The following is a 21,255-nucleotide window of genomic DNA, read 5'->3' as shown; positions in this document are numbered from 1 at the left end:
ACACCTATTACCAAAATAATCCCTAGATTACTATTATTAACATCATCACATCCATTTTTAATGAGACTGTCCCAACTTTTAGCAGCCTTATTGTGATTTTGAGAGCCCATATCCGTTTCAGGTTGTTAATAGAAGTCTTCTGGTATTGACTGGTCTCCTGGTTTCATCAGAACCGGCTATATGGCCTTGATCTCATTTTTTTCAACTTCATACAAGATGGTATGAAAGGGCAGGTACGGGCAATACCTTACCTCCAGGTTGTGCTACAGTGCTTTAAGCTGCTTGTGGTGACAATAAGCAGCGAGTCTAGGTGGATCCAATCACTGGAAACCATTCAAGAGCATACACACAGTGTCAGCCTTAGAACGGGGCAACAAAAATCTGACTGAATCCCGGACTGACTCCGTATTTGCCTTTTACAGAAAAATGGTGGCTTATATGCTAAACTGAAAGGATGTCTGAAAAATGAAAACATACACCTCTGTCTGGTATCACAGCAAACTCGGTAAGCACCTGTTTAGGGACGAAGTGGGAAAGTCATCTGAGCTCAAGCAAAACAGATTAGTTTTTGCTGAAATCAATGCAAAAACATGAGCTCAACACTAGCAGTTGAACTTCAAAATCTTAAAGAATAGCATGGATAAAGAGTTCATTTCCACACAATTCCTCTGGACTGAACAGAAACATGAGAGAAAACGGACATCTGAACATCTGGTACCACCACAACAGAGAGTATGGAAAGCTCTGCTCACCTTTCATTTCTGTGCCATACTACAGGACTGAAATTACTACCTTGGATGATTCTGAACCAGTGTCAAAAGATGTAACAAGTTTCAAATTCCCCTGCCAACAGAAACAAAGACACTATAAGGGCACCTGCTTAGCCATCAATCAGAACCCAGGCTGCCACATGTAACATCCAATTCTAAAACTCTCCACTAAGCACACCATGCTTGAAAGCAAGCTCCGCTTTCATTTAGTAAAACGTGTCATTACATAAAAATAAATGACTGATACAGATTTTCTTTCCCCTCCTACAAGCAATGATAAATATATGTCCCTCATGTTTTCTAAAGCACCAAACAACATTTCAGTGTATTATTGTCTTAATTTCTGGAGGACCAAGGGCCAAACTCATTAATTAATTTAGTCTTTGAAAATCAACTAAATCTACTTACACAAGGAAATTAGCCAAAGTTTGTCTTCATTAGACTTGAGACTCAGGCCAACCTGACCAGCGTAATGAAAAAAAAAGAATAAAACAATAATCACCAGCATCAATCCCTTGCCACACTGTGCTTGTGTAATTAGCTTACTGAAACCAATTAAACACATGAAGATGCATTGATAAATAAATGCTAAAATGCTAGATGAGAAGACTTAATTATTCTTCCAAGTTCATCGAGAGACACTAAAATGATTTCACATTCCCTTGCTGACAAGTTTAGAAAGGATACCTTTCCCATCCAAAAAATTCCACCAGACACCAATTAAAGATACTCTGATTTTGTTCTCAGTGAAATCTAACAGGATGTGTTTAATACAACCTCCTATGAAATCATGGAGGAAACTCTCCAGAATAACAGAATACCTCAGACACAAACAACGCATTAAATAAGAGCTCCTCTATCTTCAAGCCATCTGCTAGTTTGCCAATGAAGCTCCTGGGAAAGGATATTTAGGGCGGGCTTCATCTCACCTAATTTTATCTACCTAAACTTTTTATTTGAAGCATAAAGTCTCTATTTAGGCTCCTCCTACAGTCAGCTGAATAGAGATGGGCATTTCTAGAGAAAATAAATCCCACTTTAAGGTATGTGTCTGAAACCTAACTCATCTGCACCTGAAGTTAGGCAGTTCTCTCACGTACCATTCACTGGTCAAGTTACATATAAATATATTCATACACCAAGGATGGTACTCATGTCACTGAAATATGGTAATAATAAAGTGTTGAGCTCAATCTTTCTAGTTTTCTATATTTCTCAAGCATCTATTTTAAAATTGTATGAAGCATATTATGGGGGCATTTCTCTCTCAAACCACCTACATGGGCTGTCTGGATAGCTATCTCAAACCAGGCATTTCATTTAAGACAATGGAAATGCGAGCAAGATGAATCCCTGACGTAGTGCACAGCACCACAAACATACATTTAGATTTAGCTGAGCAGATACTGAGTTTAAATTTCACTTCCTTAACTCTAGTAATACAAATAACTGTTTTAGAGTATTTTGAGTACTAACAGTGTTAATTTAAATTGACCTTAGCATTGGTAGGGGTTGTTGGCACAACAGGAAGTCTAGACGATGAGTCTAAATCCATCTGGAACAAAATCAAGCAGAAAGCCTGCAGAACACAGAAAATAACCGAGTGCATGGAATGACCTCGACTCACAGCAATAGCATTAAGCCCATTAACAAACTAGAACAAAATATACCACCACGGGCTTTGCCAGTCCAGTCCCATCACAATGACTTGGCCTATCCAGGTGACTCCTTGAAATGGTGAAGTCAGTCAAGTTTTAGACAGACTTCTGATCTTTGGGAACACCAAGATGTAACATGATTTCAAGCGTGGATGCTTACCCATTAAGAACTGCAACAAAAACTCCTCACAGTTTTCAGTCAGTTGAGCAATTTGGGGGAAGAAAGTGAAAAACACAACTCTACAACCAGCCAAAATACTGTTTGCTATCTCAGTTAAACTCTTGGCATCTTTGACAGCTTTGCAAATAGAGAAAATACTGTTTTCTATCACAGATGAAAGTCCTCAAACAAGATAAACAAGACAGCCTGCAGTAAAGCAGCTCTATCTAGCACTAGTAGCTCACAATGTGTTTAATGATGGGGACAATTTGCTGACATTCCACAACTATAAGTAAAAAATAGCATTTGTGTAATTTTAAATGCTACAGACATATTCGGAGGTTTAGGTGATTTTGTTTTAAAATCTTCACCTCATATGAAATACATTATTTAAAGGTAGAAAATGATGTGACATATAGAAACACAACAGATCGTTCAGAACCATGCTAACTTTACACTAACCTTTCAAAATACATTTGATTCTGCAATGCTTCTTCTTCAGAAAAAAAACCAGAAACAATAAAAAAGCCACAACAAACCAAAAAAACCAAACCAAACTTCTGCTGGGGCACGGAAATACTATCCAGGTAGACTTCATAGGCAGGCAAAACAGAAGCAATAACCAACAGACAATTTTAGTTGTAATACTTCAGGGCATGCCTATGTGTGCAACTCCTGTCGACATAGCTGAGCTAGTTCACTTATTGACAGCAACATGAACGTGCCAGCCAGCAACACAGTATAGTCTTGTCCAGCCACTCACAAACTTATTCCCCTTTTTGGGTGTATGTTGCAACTTCATTCAAACACTGTGCTGCTGCAGCTGTCACCGACTGCTCAACAGTCTGAAACAAACTGCAGTCTGTCTGCAAACCAGAGCAATGTTTCAACTGCAACACAAAAGCATTCTAATAGGCAGGTACCACTTACTTCTCAACTACCCACTTAGAGCAATGAGAAAATGCTGGACTGATTTCCTGGACCTTCCTGGGGCAAATATCAGTTGTGTTCTCCCCTGATACAAAGGCCTTAAGGCAACTGGTCAGTTTTCTGCTCCTGTTTCCTCCTAAACTATTTCACCCTGAGCCAAAACACTTGAATTAATGGATATCACCTGAGAAAGTATTTTTTTAAATACTCATTTGAATTTAAATAATTCCTTCTATTTGAATTAATTAACTTTCCTGATCCCTATGTAAAGTAGAGCAGTATTAATTATCTCCCTTTTACAGACTGAGAAAGTGAGACTCACTAAAATCCAGTGAATTACTCACAGAGAGTAGCTCTGTGGTAAAGGAGGGAACTGAAGCAAGAACCTGAACAAGATGGAAATAAAAATAAAAATTTCCAAAGAGATCAGTGGAACTTGTTCAAACTGCATGCTGCTGTTGGTCCCCTGACACCCATCCATGAGCTCCATGTTGAAGGACAACACCAAGGACCCACCAACAATACTCTCAAACCATAATACCGAGTATAACCAACCAGACAGTCAACACACTTAAATCACTATCAAGCCCAATTATGAGAACAGCTGTAAACCAGTAAAATATCAGTGTCATAAGTGACTGTATTAGCCTTCTTTTCTCTTCCACTCCTCATTCTTTTCTTTTTCAAAGGACACTCAGGCTTCCAGGATAATCCTCTATGCACCATATATGCTATTCTTCCCAACTTGTGGTCCAGGAATATAAAATAAAAACTGAGATCCTCACAGTTACATCATTTCATGAGTTAGGACCTCAAGGCACCAAGTAAATGCAATAAATGAGAACTGACAATAGCAACACTAACACCTTGCAGGTGTCTATAAGCAATGTCTCACGGGTAATTACGTGTCCGTCAAAAAGATTAGCTAAGGAGCTCAAAACACTGCCATTCCCTCTACAGAAATTTTAAAGGCCATCTACTCAGTCTGCATAAAGGAAGCTTTACGCTCCTAGCACTCTTACTAATGAGTATGCTTCACACCATCACCATCACTCCTTTTACACTCTTTCTGGGTTTACAGTTTTATTGCTCACAGAGAATGGTGTTCTGAAAGAACAGGTCAGGTACTTCCACTTGCACCTGGATTTTAACTCCTGGGGTGCCATGCAATGGTCATACATGTTTTAATGCACAACAGCTGATTCAAGGGTGAAACTCACACAGGAGAAAAGATTGAACTTCTGTCATTTTGATTTTTCACTGCTTCTACTTTCTGCGTCAGTAAGACAGAAAACATTATTCTTCTCATTTCTTAGCATTCAACTTCTGGGGCGCACTTTACATAGACAAAGGAAAGGTGAACAGGATCTGCACAGTTTGTAAACACTAAAAAGGTTAGTGTAGCAACATTGTCATAGGGGTCAGCATAGTAACACTGTCATACATAATCCACAGCAGGAACTATGTGCAGACTTCAAAGGCTAATTGATGTTTTGTTTCCTGAGATTCTAGCTTTCCTAGGAGTGCTTCTGCTGCAAGTTACCCTTGAGGAACTTGCTCGGTCCTATCCAATTCCACTCTGAGAACCTGCCTTGCAATAATACTTGTTCACCAAAGAAGTTCTGGAACTTCCAACTCTATTTCATTAGTCTACATGGTTTGCTGATGGGCTGAAAGCCTAGTTTTTCCCAGGTAGTTAATATGTTGCTTCTGTTCAATCCTCTACAGCAACTACCAGCCAGTAGTACAGACCATTCCACATGTCCAAGATTCTTACATCCAAAATTAGATGTCTCTACCATGCCTTGGCAACAATGGGCACACAGTAAATAAAAATAAATTCTTATCATATAGTTGAAAGAACACATTTTCTGTACATTTAATAGAAGTCACATTTTCTGTAAAAAACTCCTTAAATAAGAATCTCAATTCAATCACATACACAACAAGAAGCAAGGCAAAGAAAGGGCCTAGTTTTCCATTTGAGAACAAAGGCGTTTGGAACGATGCCTATACAAACTTACTCATTTCTTCTCCATTAAATCCACATGATTTTCCCATAAGTACACCTGGTTTTCTATAACCAATTTTGATATGCATAAATTCTTCCCAGAAAACAAACAATTACCTAACCTAATGATTTCTCCATTAATGGACATTTTGGCAACAACAGATAATCGAGAAATCCTTTATTAGCTTCAGGAGAAATCTGACCAGCATAAACAGGCATTTACAAGAATAAGAGTCTCAGCATCAGTTCGCTTTAAATGCAGAACATTCAGCGTGCTGAGGGAATACGACTGATCTAGGTATCCTGAGTAAATTAAGGTGTACCCAAAATGGTTCTTTGCTTTTGCAAGAGATGGGCATATACAAAGCCCTAATATCCAAAGATGCCATACTAAAATGTATAAATTACCTGTTCTTGAGACACTAATGGCCCCTCCTCAACTGCAGCTCTAGGCTCTGGGTCTCTATCCTACACATTGGTTTAGCCTCAGCTCAAGATCCCAAGCCATGGCCTAAGTGAACAAGAGGACAGAATTCCTTTTGCAGCCCCTTCCCAACCCCACTCTAGCTACAGCTCCAGGTCCTGTCTCTCTTCTAACCCTAATACTAGACCCAGCCCAATGCCTCACCACCAAACCACACTCCCTCAAAAGTCCAAACCATCATCTCTCGAATTTTAATTCTTTTATATACGAACATTCTTCAAAAGCCAGTTTGACATTAGTAACATAGGCATTATCACTAATGCAGCTTTTGCTCGTTAAGCCACAAGAATACAAAAAGAAAGTAGCAGTTAAGCCCTCAGTCACTGAAACACAAACACTAGTTGTACTATGATGCTTCCTTCAAAATACCACCGTCAACTGAGAACTTGCCTACTATATGTGGTTGCCCTCTCATCACAATGAGAATGGTTAGACTGAAAAAGGAAAGAGCAAATACTTTTGAAAGGAAGGGATCATAGTTTAGCATTTGAAAAGTAGTAGAGATATACCACAAATACACTAAATTCTGTCTATCTAGCAGTTGAATTAGCAAGAAAACAAGTGTAGGAGTCATGCTTACAAACGAGGGCATACTATAGTTCGTGCATCCTTAAAACATGATCAAAAATGGCAGGCACTCGGGTATTACAAATCCTAGCCTACTTCTGGATGGGTTGTTTAGCTTTTTGCAACCTCATTTTTTCAGCAGTAAAATGGAAATAACAATCCTGCCTTTTCTGACAATAAGGCTATGAAGCTTAATTAATTTAAATTCTGTGAAAGTCATTTGAGTTACTTGTAAAAAAAGTATTATTTAAACATTATTATTATTATTCCAAAGGAGTAACTGTAAGAAAAAAATCCTATTTATTTTATTGCCCATTGTAATTTGCATATAACTGCCCAAACCTCCAAAAGGAGCGCTTGTCCCTGTTCTGAAGTGTGTTACATGAGAAAAGCATATTATACTCCAATGCAAAAACATTTTAACCAGTCACAAATTAAACAGATGTTATGACCATGAGGATTTTTAATAGTGTTTTTATATTACTCGGACTAATGTTCTTATGCTGAGTTTCATGTACATTTTAGACTAGGTTTGTTTCTCTTTATCAGTTGAAATACATTCTAGTCTATTTGCTGTCTTATTTAATGAATTAGAATGGTTCTTAACTCTATTTTCATGGACACAGAAATAGAAATAGATGGAACATTGCTTTGATTTATCTGTTCACAAACGAGCCCAAAGTCGGTGTTGCTAGCTCTCTGCCAATACTGCATTGTTCTTTATTTAAATTTCATCTATTTCTAAATAAAGTTGTAATGAATAGAAAACGTAAAAGAGGTACTGCAGCCTTAAGTAATACCAGTTAGAGCAGAATCCAGACATCCTCTTTTGGCTTTCCAGAGCTTAAGAAGTCCAGAGTGTAGCAGCTTCCCCTCAGAGCTTTCATGTACTACTGTCTAATTCAGTGATGCTTCCCTTGATTATAAACACTGGGACAAGGAGTCTCATAGATCTGAATGAGCACAACTATTACTAGGTTTTTTCCCTGGGCTGCAGTCACAGTGCAGATCATGGAGGTCAAATGTAATTCACTGAGTATGAATCTGACCAAAAAACTGACAGAAGCACAACAGGTAAATTCTTGCCCTTATTGTGATCCCCAACTGGTTGGAGAAAAACTTAAAAGACTTTAACTGGTCCTAAAAGCACAGGAGTGATAGAAAATAACTACCTAGAAGACAGCACTGGAGAAAAGATTTGTAAGATTACTCTCTCCTGTCTATGAGCTATGTCAAAGATGGGACTGAGCAGGAGTGGGCCACATGGTGCTTCAAAGGCTGCAGCTAGGTATGCAACACAAGGAGCAATGAGGAATGATTAAAGTAATTTAGATGGCCCACAACAACAGTTCAAGACAAAACAAAGGGGTCTCCAAACTCTCAACAGCTCAGGATTTCAAAGATTTGACCACAGTAGAAAGCCACAGTGTCCACAGTCTTACACAAAAATTTTTTATATAAAGTGCCGTCTTGTCTTTAAAAAAGCTTCATGCCGCCTGCAAGTCAGCAGCACTGAGACCAGAAAGTCTCTTCTGCATTGCAATGGCAAACTTGCATATTACAAAGTTAGGGAAAGCAAGCCAATATTACTTTCTGCTGAACTGACATGTTCCTTTCAGACCATTTCATACACAATTTGGAACTAGTGTTACACTTGGAGGTGTAAGTAGCACTAGTAAGCAAGCTATTTTGCTCATTCAGGTTTCCAGTTCACTTAAATAAAGGCTTCTTCGACACAGTACATTCTGACATACCAAGTAAAGACTAGGTCCTATTTCTTTCACAGAGCTTAAACAACAGGTTATACCACAATGTTGAAGGTATCTTCTTATCTCAGGCAATGCAAAGCCAAGCCCCGAAAACCATCTAACATTATATACTCAATGCCAAGTATTGTTTGAAAACAGAACCTTTTAAAATACCAATTTTCTAAGCCTAAATCAGATACAATCTCTTTGTAATAAGCTCCTTCTAGACGTGCTGCACTTCTTTCTCAGGATCCAGAATTGCCACGTATAATAAACCAAAGGAACAAAATTATTCAATTATTTATGTTGATCCATTTCACAGACTGTAAAGGGATTCATCATCTTGTCAGCCCCTTTACTGTTACCTACACTACTCACCGCCTAAGAGCCTCAGCTGTAGCCCAGTGCCCAGTGACAGAAGGCAAATCTGCAATACCAATAGCTTCTCTGTCCTAGCAATCGTTTAGAAGACAGTATATACACAAAATAAAATGAAAAGTAGAGAAAACCATTTCAGCTACCTTGCCATGCAGCTTGTGGACATCGTATCTTATTTGAGCAAATTCACGTAGCCCAAAAGATCCTCCAACAAGATACAGCTGAAAAACAACAAAATTAAAAAAGACATATTAGGACTATTATGAAAAAGAACACTTTGCATACGTACAAAGAATACTTTGCAGACCGACCCAATTCATTTACCAAGGGACCCCAATATTCTTCCAATGGAAACAACAGGAACTGAAGAAAATAATCAACTGGAAGACACGTACAGGAGAAGGGGGAGCATAGGTAAAGTCAGAGCCTTCTGCTCTGGGCCTGGATTTCACAAATTTCCTCCTTCATACAAAGACAGCTGCTTCATGACTCAAATTTTCTAGGGAATTCCTCTCCTTTTACTCATTCTTTCCCCTTCCCATATGGCTTGCTGACATAACTGCAGCAAAGGAACCTTTACTTCACCACCACAGGATTTATTCTCATCATTTTCAAACTCTACAGGGAAGTAACAATGCCACATTGACTTACTTTGATGTCTGTGGGTAAGAGATTTAATTAAGCTTCTGAACAGACCAGCTGATTGGAGCTGTGGTTCAATGATACAGTATCACGTAGGCTAAGAAATCATATCCAGCACACCTGCACTTTTATTATTGCCTCCTTAATTGTCTTGCAATTCCCTCCACACCTGTGAAGCTTATGAAGAAGAATAATAAAGGTAGAAATTAGGGGAAAAAAAACACCTTCATATCCACATAAAAGAAATCGTTGAATTATTCTTTCTTATGACAGAGGAGTATCACAAAACTGTTCTGTGTATTTCTACCATTAAAAATGGACAGGCTAACCAAAAGATCAAGTATTGTTAACAAACACTATTAAGGACTTTAAAATTAGCATAGAAACCTAGCTACTTTGTGGAAGAATCAGGCCTCTTGCTCCTGCTCTGAAAGACTGTCTGCTGTTCTTTCTTCAGGTAGATGCACAGGAGGCCAAAAGGCTTCACATCTAGAGATGCACATCTAAGGAAGGTGGAAGTATGAGGAAGCTCTAAGGACCCAAGTGAAAAAAAAAAACAAAAAAAAACCAAACCCCAACACAATCCTATTTTATCACACCCCATTGCTGTTACAGTCCTTCACTACAGGGTCTTGCTGCACTGGTAACCATTTTCTACACAATGCTGGCTGATTTCTTGCTACATACTACATTTGCAGCAATGGCCCATCTCCAAGAATTCTTATAATCATGCTGCACAGGTAGTCAAAATGTAAGTTCTTTCCCAAAAGTATGCTATCCGAAGTTCAGGTCACTAAGGCCACAAAGCCATATTCATTCAATTTAAATAAAAGAAAAAAAAAATATTTTTAATGATATTAATAATAATAAAGTGACAGAATGGTACCCAAGAACTCATGTGCTCTGTTCACAGAACAGTGAACCCTTAACCAATAGCCACGAGTTACAGGCTCCACAGTCTCTTTCTGGCCTGGCCTTTTCAATAAGCATAAGAATCTAGCTGATCATTAGAAACAAACAGACCGACATTCTGTCATACAAACATCCAGCTGCTAGGCCAGAGCACTCCGATTTCAGAAAGCCAATCAGAAAATCATCATGTCGTAGCAAGTTAACTTCCAGTGACTAAAACCCAGACCTACCAAAAACTAGATGGCACCATACTTGTACTCTTCAAGCAATTAATGATGCTCTTGCAAATACTGAATCATCAAAATACACAGCAGTAAAAAAGATATTCGTATAAAGGGGGAAAAAAAAGTCTTCCTCCTGTCAGTATTTTGGTAAGAGAGAATAACCGGAAACAGAAAACAAAGCATTCAAAATTATTAAAAAGAACATGAACATTATTCAAGATTTATTTAATCAAAGCAGATTTGCCAGCTGAAGATACGGTAACACATAATGCTGAAAGTCTCAAAGATCAGACTATAATTGAATTTTAATATGGCTGATACCTCAGCATAAATTTTCATTAGCTGATCTTCTTTAACTCCTAACAAGTATTATGTTAATTAACAGACAATGAGTTAACTTAACAAACCTCAAGTCCTAATAAATCGAAATCAGAAGTGCTGTAGACAAGTTTATGGCTGTTACAAACCACACCTTATTGCCTTTGTGTATATTAGTATATTGTCAAGGAGTGGTTCTGGCAGAGCAGAAGTAACTGCACTAGAAACGGTTCAGCACACAGTTGTTAAACCAGGCAGAAAGTAGCAATTACTTGTGACATCAATTAAAAATTAGTTTGCCCAAAACAAACTTGCATGAAGTATATACCATTATGAGATGCAGTATGAACAAGTGGAACACTTAACTGGCCTGTTCCTCATAACCCAACTATTCTTTAACATAAAGAAATGGTACACTGTGGCTTACAAAGCCATGCTCCAGGCTAAAAAAGAAATATTACATTCTTTAGCTTTGATGATTTAAAAGCATGTAATGTACACTGTAACTAAGGGAAATCAAGGAGAAGGTTGTTGCATGAAACAAGTCATGTGCTACTCATTTTGTCTCATCACATCCTATAACTTGTTTTACAGCAAATCAAGAGCATTTTACATTTGCAGCTATACACAAGATAAAGAAGCTGATACACCACATTCTCCTCCCCCCCCCAGTTCCTTTAGACAGGTTTTGGCTTGAGACTGTAGTTTTACTCACATCACCTCTATACTACTAAAGGGAAAAAAACCACTTGGTTTCTGATGTACTGTTGTTCTTCATAGAGCGTAAGTGGCATAACTAACCTGGCAAGTTGGCATATTTCACTTATCAGGCACTAACAGCATAGTTGCCTTTACACTTCCAATACTACAACAGTTGATCTATCTTACAATGAAACATCAGTTAGGCTGTGTCAGAGATGCTGAAATAAATTGCAAATGCCGCTGAAATATTACAGTGTTACACTGCAAGATTAGGAATAAGATTAAATAATTTTCAAAAGCACAGAATACCCACAAAAATACAAATGTTTACAAGCTTACTTCACCCATGTTCTAAAAAAACAGACATGACACCTAAGACTCCACTGCAAAACCAGACCAGAATCAGTCGTATTCCACACTTACTTAATCAACCAACAGCACGTCAATAGCTGACAGCCCTAAGCAAGCATTGCCTTGATCTACACAAGTCAAAGCAGCAACAGACAGCTATTCAGCCAATCAGATTTTTGAAAATTGTGTTCAAAAGCCAATGAAAGAAGGTATAAATGAATTTATGCCACCGTAATAGCATTAAAGACAGTAAAGGTCTCAGTGAGTGATAATGCACAGAGTGAAAATATTAGTCTTGGTTTAAGGGTTTACTTTCTCTTTTTTGCATTAATAGGGAAGATGTCCTCGCTACCTTTAAGTTAACTGTATTTAAAGGGGAGAATGCATACATAGAACCAACAATGAAGCATCAAGAGTCACCAGTCAAAATAATTAGAAGGGGGATAAGACCCAAGTTAAAAATTCCAGCAATACCATCAGCTTATTGGCTTTGCGTATTCTGTGTGTCTCGCATACATTTCTAGTATCCCATTTTGTAAAACAGAGATAATATCTACATTCCTTGCAAAACATTCTTCAGCTAAAAAAGCACTAGAATGGACAAATTTGCTCAATGCGAGCCAAGCGCAACAGCAAAGTCCAGTATGTTCCATCCACTAGTCCAGACATAAAAGAGACAGTAGAAGCTATTCAGGATGCCATATAAATAAAACAGTTAGGTTGGCAACATTCTAATGAAGTCAGGCTAAAGTTCACCCTCCAGTTAACTGGAAGGGGGAAAGTAAGGCCACATATAAAGAAAATTAAGATATATTTTTTCTTCATGCCAATTTTAGAATCACACAGACACTTAACTTGTATCACAAAAAGTTAAGGTGTTGGCATCTGAACAGTACTCAAGCTGGAAACTTCAAACATACCTGCATTTTTTGATTGTGAGGGAACTACTTATTTTCTGTGCTTCAGAATGTGGACCAAAAAAATGTTATTATGTAGTGACCATCATCTGTCTAGTTACCTAAATGCATTCAGGTCACCATATCCTGGGCTGCATCAAAAGCAGCATGGCCAGCAGGTCGAGGGAGGGGATTCCGCCCCTCCACTCTGCTCTGGGGTGACCCCATCTGGAGTCCTGGGTCCAGCTCTGGAGCCCTCAGCACAGAAAAGACATGGACCTGTTGGAGAGGGTCCAGAGGAGGCCACAAAACTGATCAGCGGGGTGGAACACCTCTCCTATGAGGAAAGGCTGAGAGAGTTGGGGCTGTCCAGCCTGGAGAAGAGAAGGCTCTGGGGAGACCTTACAGTATCTGAAGTGGGCCTGCAAGAGAGCTGGAGAGGGGCTTTTTACAAGGGCTTGGAGTGATAGGACAAGGGGTAATAGCTTTAAACTGAAAGAGGGCAGATTTAGATTAGATTTAAGAAAGAAATTCTTTACTATGAGGATGGTGTGAGGCACTGGCACAGGTTGCCCAGAGAAGCTGTGGCTGCCCCCTCCCTGGCAGTGTTCAAGGCCAGGTTGGATGGGGCTTTGAGCACCCTGGTCTGGTGGAAGGTGTCCCTGCTCATGGCAGGGGGGTTGGTACTAGATGATCTTTAAGGTCCCTTCCAACCCAAACCATTCTATGATTCTGTGATTCAGCAGATCTATGAAATGATTCTTCCTTTTTCCTTTACACCTGAAGTTTACCTTAAGAAGCCAAAAATCATAAAACACGCTAGTTGGCCAGCATTAACACCAAAGTGAACAGCTTAACAGCACTGCTAGCACAACCCCCAATTAGAGATCTCACATTGGATTATTCCTTTATGTTTCAGTGAGTACACAAAAAAACCCTACAATGTTGTAATGCAATTATGCATGCATGGAAGACTTGCATGTTCCAAAACAAAATGAAAGATAGGATGTGACATAAGAACACCATCTGTCACATACACTCAGCAACCTCAATGAATCTTTTATGTAAAAAAAATGACATAAAATTCTTTTTAATAACATTCTTTTAAAAATTCTATTTGTTCACTTCTCCATTGGGAAGTATGTTACACAATCATTTATGCATGGCATCAGACTGATCCCTCGAGCCGCATCTTAGGATGGGAAATACTTGCATTTGTCACCAAGTACAGCGAGAGGGTCAGTGAGGACTCACAACAGCAGAACTTGGGACTTACTGCAGATCCCTACTTTTTGAGTTTCCTGCATAATCTAAAGCAGCCACCCTCACTTCCTTCGGCTAACAAGATAAGAAGAAACTATTTCTCTGGCAGCACCATAAATTTGCCATATTGCAGGCATCCCTGTTGTTAGAGAAAGCCATTCTTGCTATAGTACCAATTGTGAAAGCCAGATTACAAAATTTCTTTTGTCATAAATCCCTAAATAAACCAAATCACAATATTTAGTGCTGGCAACACAGATTATGCAGTGGTGGAAAATGTTATGATACCACTGGAGAAGAAACGCAATAATTTTCTAACCTCTTCTTCAAGAATGCTGCTACAAAAGTCTCCAGCTATTCATTAGGAGCTTCAAAACTAGAAGAGTCATGTGAATGACTTTATTTTAGTTCACAGTGATTACGGTAAAAAAGGTTTTGGGGGTTCCTTTTTAAAGAACTGTCGTATGTGCTGTGCAAGACTGGTGAAAGATGGCAATGTGACAGCCCAGAAGACTGAAGTCTCTTTTTTGTTCCCTAAATAAAGCAGCAGGGCAAACCGCCAGTCCCAGCAAAGACTCCGGCAAGTCATCTTAACCTGAAGCGCCCCCCTCTGCCAGCTAGAACTCTCGAGTTTATTTCCCACAGCTGTTCCAGCACTTGGCTCTAACGCTGAAACTACCGAGAAGAGAGAAAAACAGTGCAAAGTCTTCTCAGAAACTTACTAAACCCTCTCCCCGCCCTGGATTGGAGCAACAATTCTTCTTGTCTGCAACAAACGGAAAGCATTTTTAGTTCAGATCAGAGGCTTCCTTTGGCGGAAAACAAAACGCAAAACTATATATCCCTTAGTAGTTATTTCATTCAAAAGCATGACAAAGTAAGAGAATGCACTGACTTAACGCATATACTAGATTTCACAGATTGCAGAAAAACTGAACTGCATTGCATTAAAAAATGGACAAAATATGCCAGTAGATGACCACATGGATACCAACTATGCTGGCAACCCAGGACAGCAGCTGGTATAAACTTCAGCCAACCGTAACTGACTGATCAAGCAGAAGAGCGTAGTTTTCACAGCATGTAGAACTCTGGACAGAATATTAAACTTGACCCAAGGTATCAGGTTATTTGGCTCAGTATAGAGTATGTTCAAAGTAATTTTAAAGATTGCAAATATGAATAGCTACAGGCCAAAGTACAACAAAAACTGTCCATATCCTTTCAATGCTACTATTCTACATCTTAGGAAGAAATCAAAACCTTTATTAAAACATCCATTCCACAACAGGTTGGAAAGCACAGAAAATGCATTTAATAGAAAACAATCTAAGAACAATGCAGAAGAGACAGAAACCCATATGTTCTTCAGCATGTGCATTTTCAGCCACACCACTGTCATTCTGCAATGCCCGCTGCTTGGGCTTGTCAGATGAAAAGCAAATTTCGCTCAACAGTTGTACCTGTTTGAAAACCAAGTCTGCTGTGGTTGTCAAGCTGCAGTTTCTGAACACTTTCTCTTTGTTCATAAGCTTCTAAATGCCAAAATTTCCATTCCTTATTAAAAAGGTCATTCCCATTACTCACAAGTTCAAATCTAGCCAAGGTACACTGCCGGGTCTCAACATCCGCGAAGGGACGGGAACGATCCTCACACGCATTGGTAAGATGCACAGTCAGACACTTTATTCTCCTGCTTGCGCGGTTATATACATTTACCATATCTGTACATACGATTACGCTTACATCGGATAGGCTACAGACATAAATCACACACTGTTCACATGCCCCACATTCCCTTATAATTGGTAACTATGCACTAACGCCAATAGCAACAGACCGTCTCCACGTCCTTGAACAGATCTTGTTTTTGCTAACCCACACCATGTGCGCTATCAGAACTTTCTCAATGGCTATTCTTAGCTGTCTTTTACCAGCAGCCTGTTGAATCATGCTGTTTTGCTTAAGCGGCCTAGTCATGCTAATTCTCAAGATACATTGACCCCAACAGTACACTAAAACGTGAAACTGTTTACATCTCATGGTAACCGCGTGTTCTTGTGGTGCGTTAGGCCCGGCTCCTAACAGCAACAAGCCGAAACCTGCAGTCAAGAACTTAGTAAGAAACCACAACTAGTAAAGTAATCCTTCCCTATTGACAATGCTGGACAGGGCATGAAGATGAAATGTACTACAGAGTAAATATTAATCTTACATCTTTACCTTCATCAAGCCTCGAATGAGGAGGCTTAAAACAGGACTAAACACACAAAGTGAAAACAGGCAAGTCTGCACTTATGTTCCTGTCCTGAGGCTCAACACAGAACCTCAGGTCTCCTGAGTGCCAGATTAGTCCATTCCAACAGCACCAAACAGTGCAAATACATTCTTTATGCTTTCAACTGGAACAGAGGGGAAATCTGGAGTACTAAAGACTGCCTACTAGTTTGTCTAATACTTATCTGCAAAATAGTACTCAAAGATTAAGAATCAAACAAAAAGATTAAGGCGTTCATTCAAAAGATGAGCCCAGAAATTTTAAGGCCTGACAGTCAACTGAAAGATGGAAGTCAGCTAATTCAGACTGCACAAACCGGAGTCCATAGAAGGCCATTCTGCTTGAATATGCCGGCCTCCACTCCAGCACAAACAGTTCCAGCAGGTGGTTTTGTCTGGAACAGCTCCACACTCTGCTGTGGATTCAAACACATGCAGATGAACAGGAGGTGCAAAGCAGAAGCACAGCAGAAGTCAAAGACATACCTCATCATAAGCTTAGAGACCCAGTATTTATAACACAAGTCACTGAAGCATAAAAGCAACACACTGGGATTTGCTGATTGGGAGCAATCATTTTAAAATTCTACAAACAGTCTTGTATTTATTGCTTTTCTAGGCTACAAATGTAATACTTGTGGACTTTTACAGGCAATCACAATTTATCTACAAATATTAGAAGTCAGAATTGTCTTCTCATGGGTAAATGTTAATTTCCGTTCACCTCTCAAAAGCATACTAACATTTAAATCAACTTTCGCATATGTCAAATTTTATTGTAAAGTTACATGAAGTAATAGACATTAATAAAAGTCCTACAATTCAATATTATGAATTGTTCAAGGGGATAATGTGAATGATGTTATCAATAAAATTGCAATATCTCAAAGTGAAAAATGTTGATTGTAGTAATCCTTTTTCATATTATATCAGAAGATAATGTAATAACAGTTTCCTACACATAGACATTGATGGCAACAATAGATCTCAGAGACATGATTACTCCTGAGAAGTATTTTCCATATTTCTCAGCATTCATATCACCTTTTATGGCCAGATCCTCCAGAATCTGTGGCAAAAAGTGTACCCTGTATTCAGCGCACCCCAGGACTCAGCATTCAGCAGCTTTTTATGAAATCAAATAGGAATGCGGTATTTAAAGAAATCTTTGGAAACTCAGTTATTCAAATACATTTAAGTGATAAAAACATAGTTTCCCTAACCATCAACCCTGTAATACTTTCAGTGACTCACAGCACAACAAAATACCATTTCACAGTATCTGCAAAACACTTCTGTCCATCAGTCACGGCTTCCAGATGACCCTGACTTCACCAGTGAACAATACTAATACACAGACATACAACTGTATGTCCTGATGTCTGCGAAAGGTGTTTTGTTTTGTTTGTCAAAAATGTTGAGAGACAACTGGTTCATTAACAAGGGCCTGAAATGCCACTGACATTCTCTAGTGATGCCTGAAAGCACCGACTACGTTGCTGCAGCATTGTTAAGGACTCTCTCTGATGTGACCTTTTTCCTTGTCCTGCACATGACATGCATCTTTTGGCATCTCTTAACAAAGCGTTTATAAAAGTAAACTTGCACTGTTCAAGGCAGCAGTGTAGATGGCATTGTAGTACGGTCTGTGTGCATAAACACTGATGAAAATAGATTTTAGAGACATGTTTATTCACAGAAAAATCTTTCACTGTTCCAAGCTACACCCATCTTATCTTTTGGCAACACTTGGCACAGCACATAAAACACCAAAAACAAGATCCAGAAGGAGGAGGAGATGCACAAGCAAAGTACTTGTTAAAGCACGGTCATTACAGGATGAAGAAAAAAAACCCAGAAAAACAAAGTAAAAATCTACAGCTATGGAGAATGTTGTAACAGACTGCAAATTTGAAACTTGCAGCACTACATATGACTTCCAGCAACCTTCAAACATTGTAACTGCATTAGAGAAGCAACCCTACACATTCAGTGTCTCCTAAGAAAGGTATGACAGTGGATCCACTAGCTGTAATACCAAAGGGCCTTGTACTCTCAAGATCTTAGAGGCATCACAGCAGCAATAGGACATTGATAGACACATCCCTTTTGGTCAGGTTGAGCTGGCTGTGGAATACAAAGCAGCAGTGACTGAAGATCTTCTGCAACAGAACCAAGTATCCTGAAGACTTGTAAGTTAAGCTTCACAAGGTAAGAGTTCCCATTATCATGACAGGAAACAAGAGATGTCAATACAGTTGACAAAGATGTTACATTACCACAGAGGTGGCACAGCCCTCCATCACAATAGCAAATTTTACAGATGTATCTGTAAGCTCACTGGAGTTCATCCCAACATCTACACAGATGCTACCATCTTTACCAGTGCTTTAGGACTACTCACCCTGTAGCACTCAAGCTGTTAAGATATTCCACGCCAGGTTACATCGCTCCCTCCTGCATGCTTACTGTTTTATGCCATGCAGAGATATCTTATCTGTGAAGTTTACACAGTTAAAGAAAACATTCACAAATCAAGGTTTCCCGCAGGTTTAATTCCTACCCCCTGCAGTCTTGTTGGTGCTCACAAAGAAACACTCAAACCCTCTGAGAAAGTACGACTGAAAACTGTGATTTACACCTCTTACTCTGAATGCTGTTGTCAGTTTGAGGTTTAAAGATCAATCAAGAAAATTCCTTCTGCAGTGAAATATTGTAACAGTCCCAAGCTCAAAAAAAAGAAAAAAAAGAAAAAAGGATCAAGATAATTTACACTAAAAAGTAACAAATATTTTTCATATATATTTGTGCATATGCGTGCATATAATGAGATACTCCTATGTCTTTTGAGTTATGATTTCTTTAACCTTGGAGCCTTTAGCAAAAGTGGCACACGGATTTTCTATTCAAATATGCAGTGTAAGAAGGAAAGATATGAAAGCCATTTGATTTGCCCCCACCCCCTGTAAAAGAACCAAATACAGTACTGACGAAAAGTCCAGCAGCACTGAAGATTAAACTCCTGTACCTGTGAAAAGAATAATGTACAAGATGCAAGAATCTAACAGAAACCTTTGGTTTCAGCATTGTCAACAAATTCAGCAGAACTTAAAAGAGTTACAAAGGCATGCTCCTTCTGATTCCGTGCATAGATTCAGCCTCTTTTTTGCTGTAATTGATCTTTTAGCACAATTCTGTTCAACTTCAGAGATGCTTTCAGAGTTCAATAGACAGCTGGTGAACTGACAAGAATTGCATGAATCTTCCTTTTTCTTGCTCCTTGGGAAGCCTTTGGGCAGCAACACAGAAACATTCTGAAGTATTCACAGGGGAGAATAATTATAAGGCAGGGAGACATGAAACCCCGGAAAGAAATATAATAGAATATTTCTCTATATAATATTGTCTCTGGAGGAGAGCTCTGCAGTAACAGAAATGGAATGAAATCAGACAGTACAAAGTCAAAGAAACCAGTCTCAAAAATTTCTTCTATGATCTATGGCAAATCACGCAAAAACACTACGAGGGCCAAAAGGACAAACACAGGCCTCCTTTGGCCCAGGAAGCTGAAGTCCTACCTCCAGCACTGAAGCAGAACTGAGAAAATCTACACCACTGCTGCCAGGTGGTTGTTTAACTGCTCCTTGAAAACCCTAAGTATGTAGCATGAGTGCTTCATCCTAACAAAGAGTAATTATTTTCCTAACATCTGATCTGCAGCTCATTTATTTTGGTGCTTCTTTCCCAATCTATGTAAAGCAATCACCACTCTTGATATATGATGTACAGAACTTCTCAGACTTTTCTAAAATAAACTAAGCCAATTGTTTTGAGCGTTCCTTAAAGGTGGAATGTCTGCTCTATCTTCTATGTTGGTGTCCTCTAGACTTCGCAGTTTGTCTTCATCACCTCTATAATGGCACCACAAAGCTGGAAAACTACTGCAGCTGAGGACTTTGAGTAGACTGAAGAGTCTTGTTCCATGTTTTACTTTACTTGTGACAAGTTTCTGTGCTTATAACTACATTTCTGTTTGTTCACAATATTACAGCCCCCATTATTTCTGCAGGACCCACCCCACCTAAGATACCTTTCAATTGGAAGGCACCTGATAACTAAATTTTGTAATATTTTTTCAGTCCTTTAAGAACACAGAAGATAAGCGTATCTTTGCCATACTTCCTCTGAAGTGCAGTTTTCACAGGGAAGGTAATGTAGAAAGCTTTACCAAAATCAAGATCTTGTTTATCAGTTGCATCTCCTCATCTACTATACCTGTTAACTTATCAAATCTGATATATTTATTATTGAAAAGCAATGGTGACTTTATTCTCCACCAGGTCACCTCCTCTAAGTATCTACAAGTTAATCACGTAATATATTCCCCAAACCTTTTTTGGAGTTGAAATTGAACTGGAGAGTACTAAACTGCCTGTGTTCCCCTCATTTTGAAAGGAAAGTAGCAAACCTCAAAACAGGACTGTGACCTAAAGCTATATCCAAGCTAAGAAAGGTGTTATTTAATTACAGAATAATGTCAGAGCACCCAAAAAGCTACACGGAAAATTAGAAAGCAAAATAAATTCAGTCTCAGCATGAAAGCAGCAAAGTTCCGGACAGCCTTTCAGGGACAGATGCACGCAGCAGGACATCTAAACAGCTGTAACAATATGCTTGATCACTTTATGAAAGGTGTTATATGAAGAGGTCATCTGCAATATCAGGGAGTGGAGTTGCTGATGCAAGGATTCATACATACAGTTGTGGTATTATCATACTACTTTGTTGCTTTGTTTGTTGTTTTTCAATCTGTTTTCATTTCTTACAAATGTCTCCATCAGTATTTTGCAAAAAGGTACTTCAGTGTATTCAATTGCATGAATACTTCCATTTAAAGTCCTTACTCTAGAACCTCTGTAATATCACTTTAAAATAAATGGCCTTAAACCTTTGTAACTCTAACA

The 21,255-nt window shown here is 38.8% G+C and overlaps 1 protein-coding gene across 2 annotated transcripts in view; it reads right to left on the bottom strand.

The window, feature by feature from the left end:
• The window catches only part of COX16 (cytochrome c oxidase assembly factor COX16), a 59,237-nt gene that overhangs the window by 36,861 nt on the left and 1,121 nt on the right, over positions 1–21,255 (bottom strand). For both annotated transcript variants that reach the window (XR_012764460.1, XM_075425099.1), the window contains exon 2: positions 8,850–8,927. Coding sequence is in view for 1 of the 2 variants with exons in the window: in XM_075425099.1 (XP_075281214.1) it covers positions 8,850–8,927 (78 nt within the window). In the remaining variant the exon portion in view is untranslated. The remainder of the gene's footprint in view (positions 1–8,849; positions 8,928–21,255) is intronic.

Source organism: Opisthocomus hoazin, chromosome 7, assembly GCF_030867145.1.
Source record: "Opisthocomus hoazin isolate bOpiHoa1 chromosome 7, bOpiHoa1.hap1, whole genome shotgun sequence".
Classification (NCBI taxonomy): domain Eukaryota; kingdom Metazoa; phylum Chordata; class Aves; order Opisthocomiformes; family Opisthocomidae; genus Opisthocomus; species Opisthocomus hoazin.
Note: the sequence above shows the minus strand (reverse complement) of the source record. Positions and strands in the feature narration are given on the sequence as shown.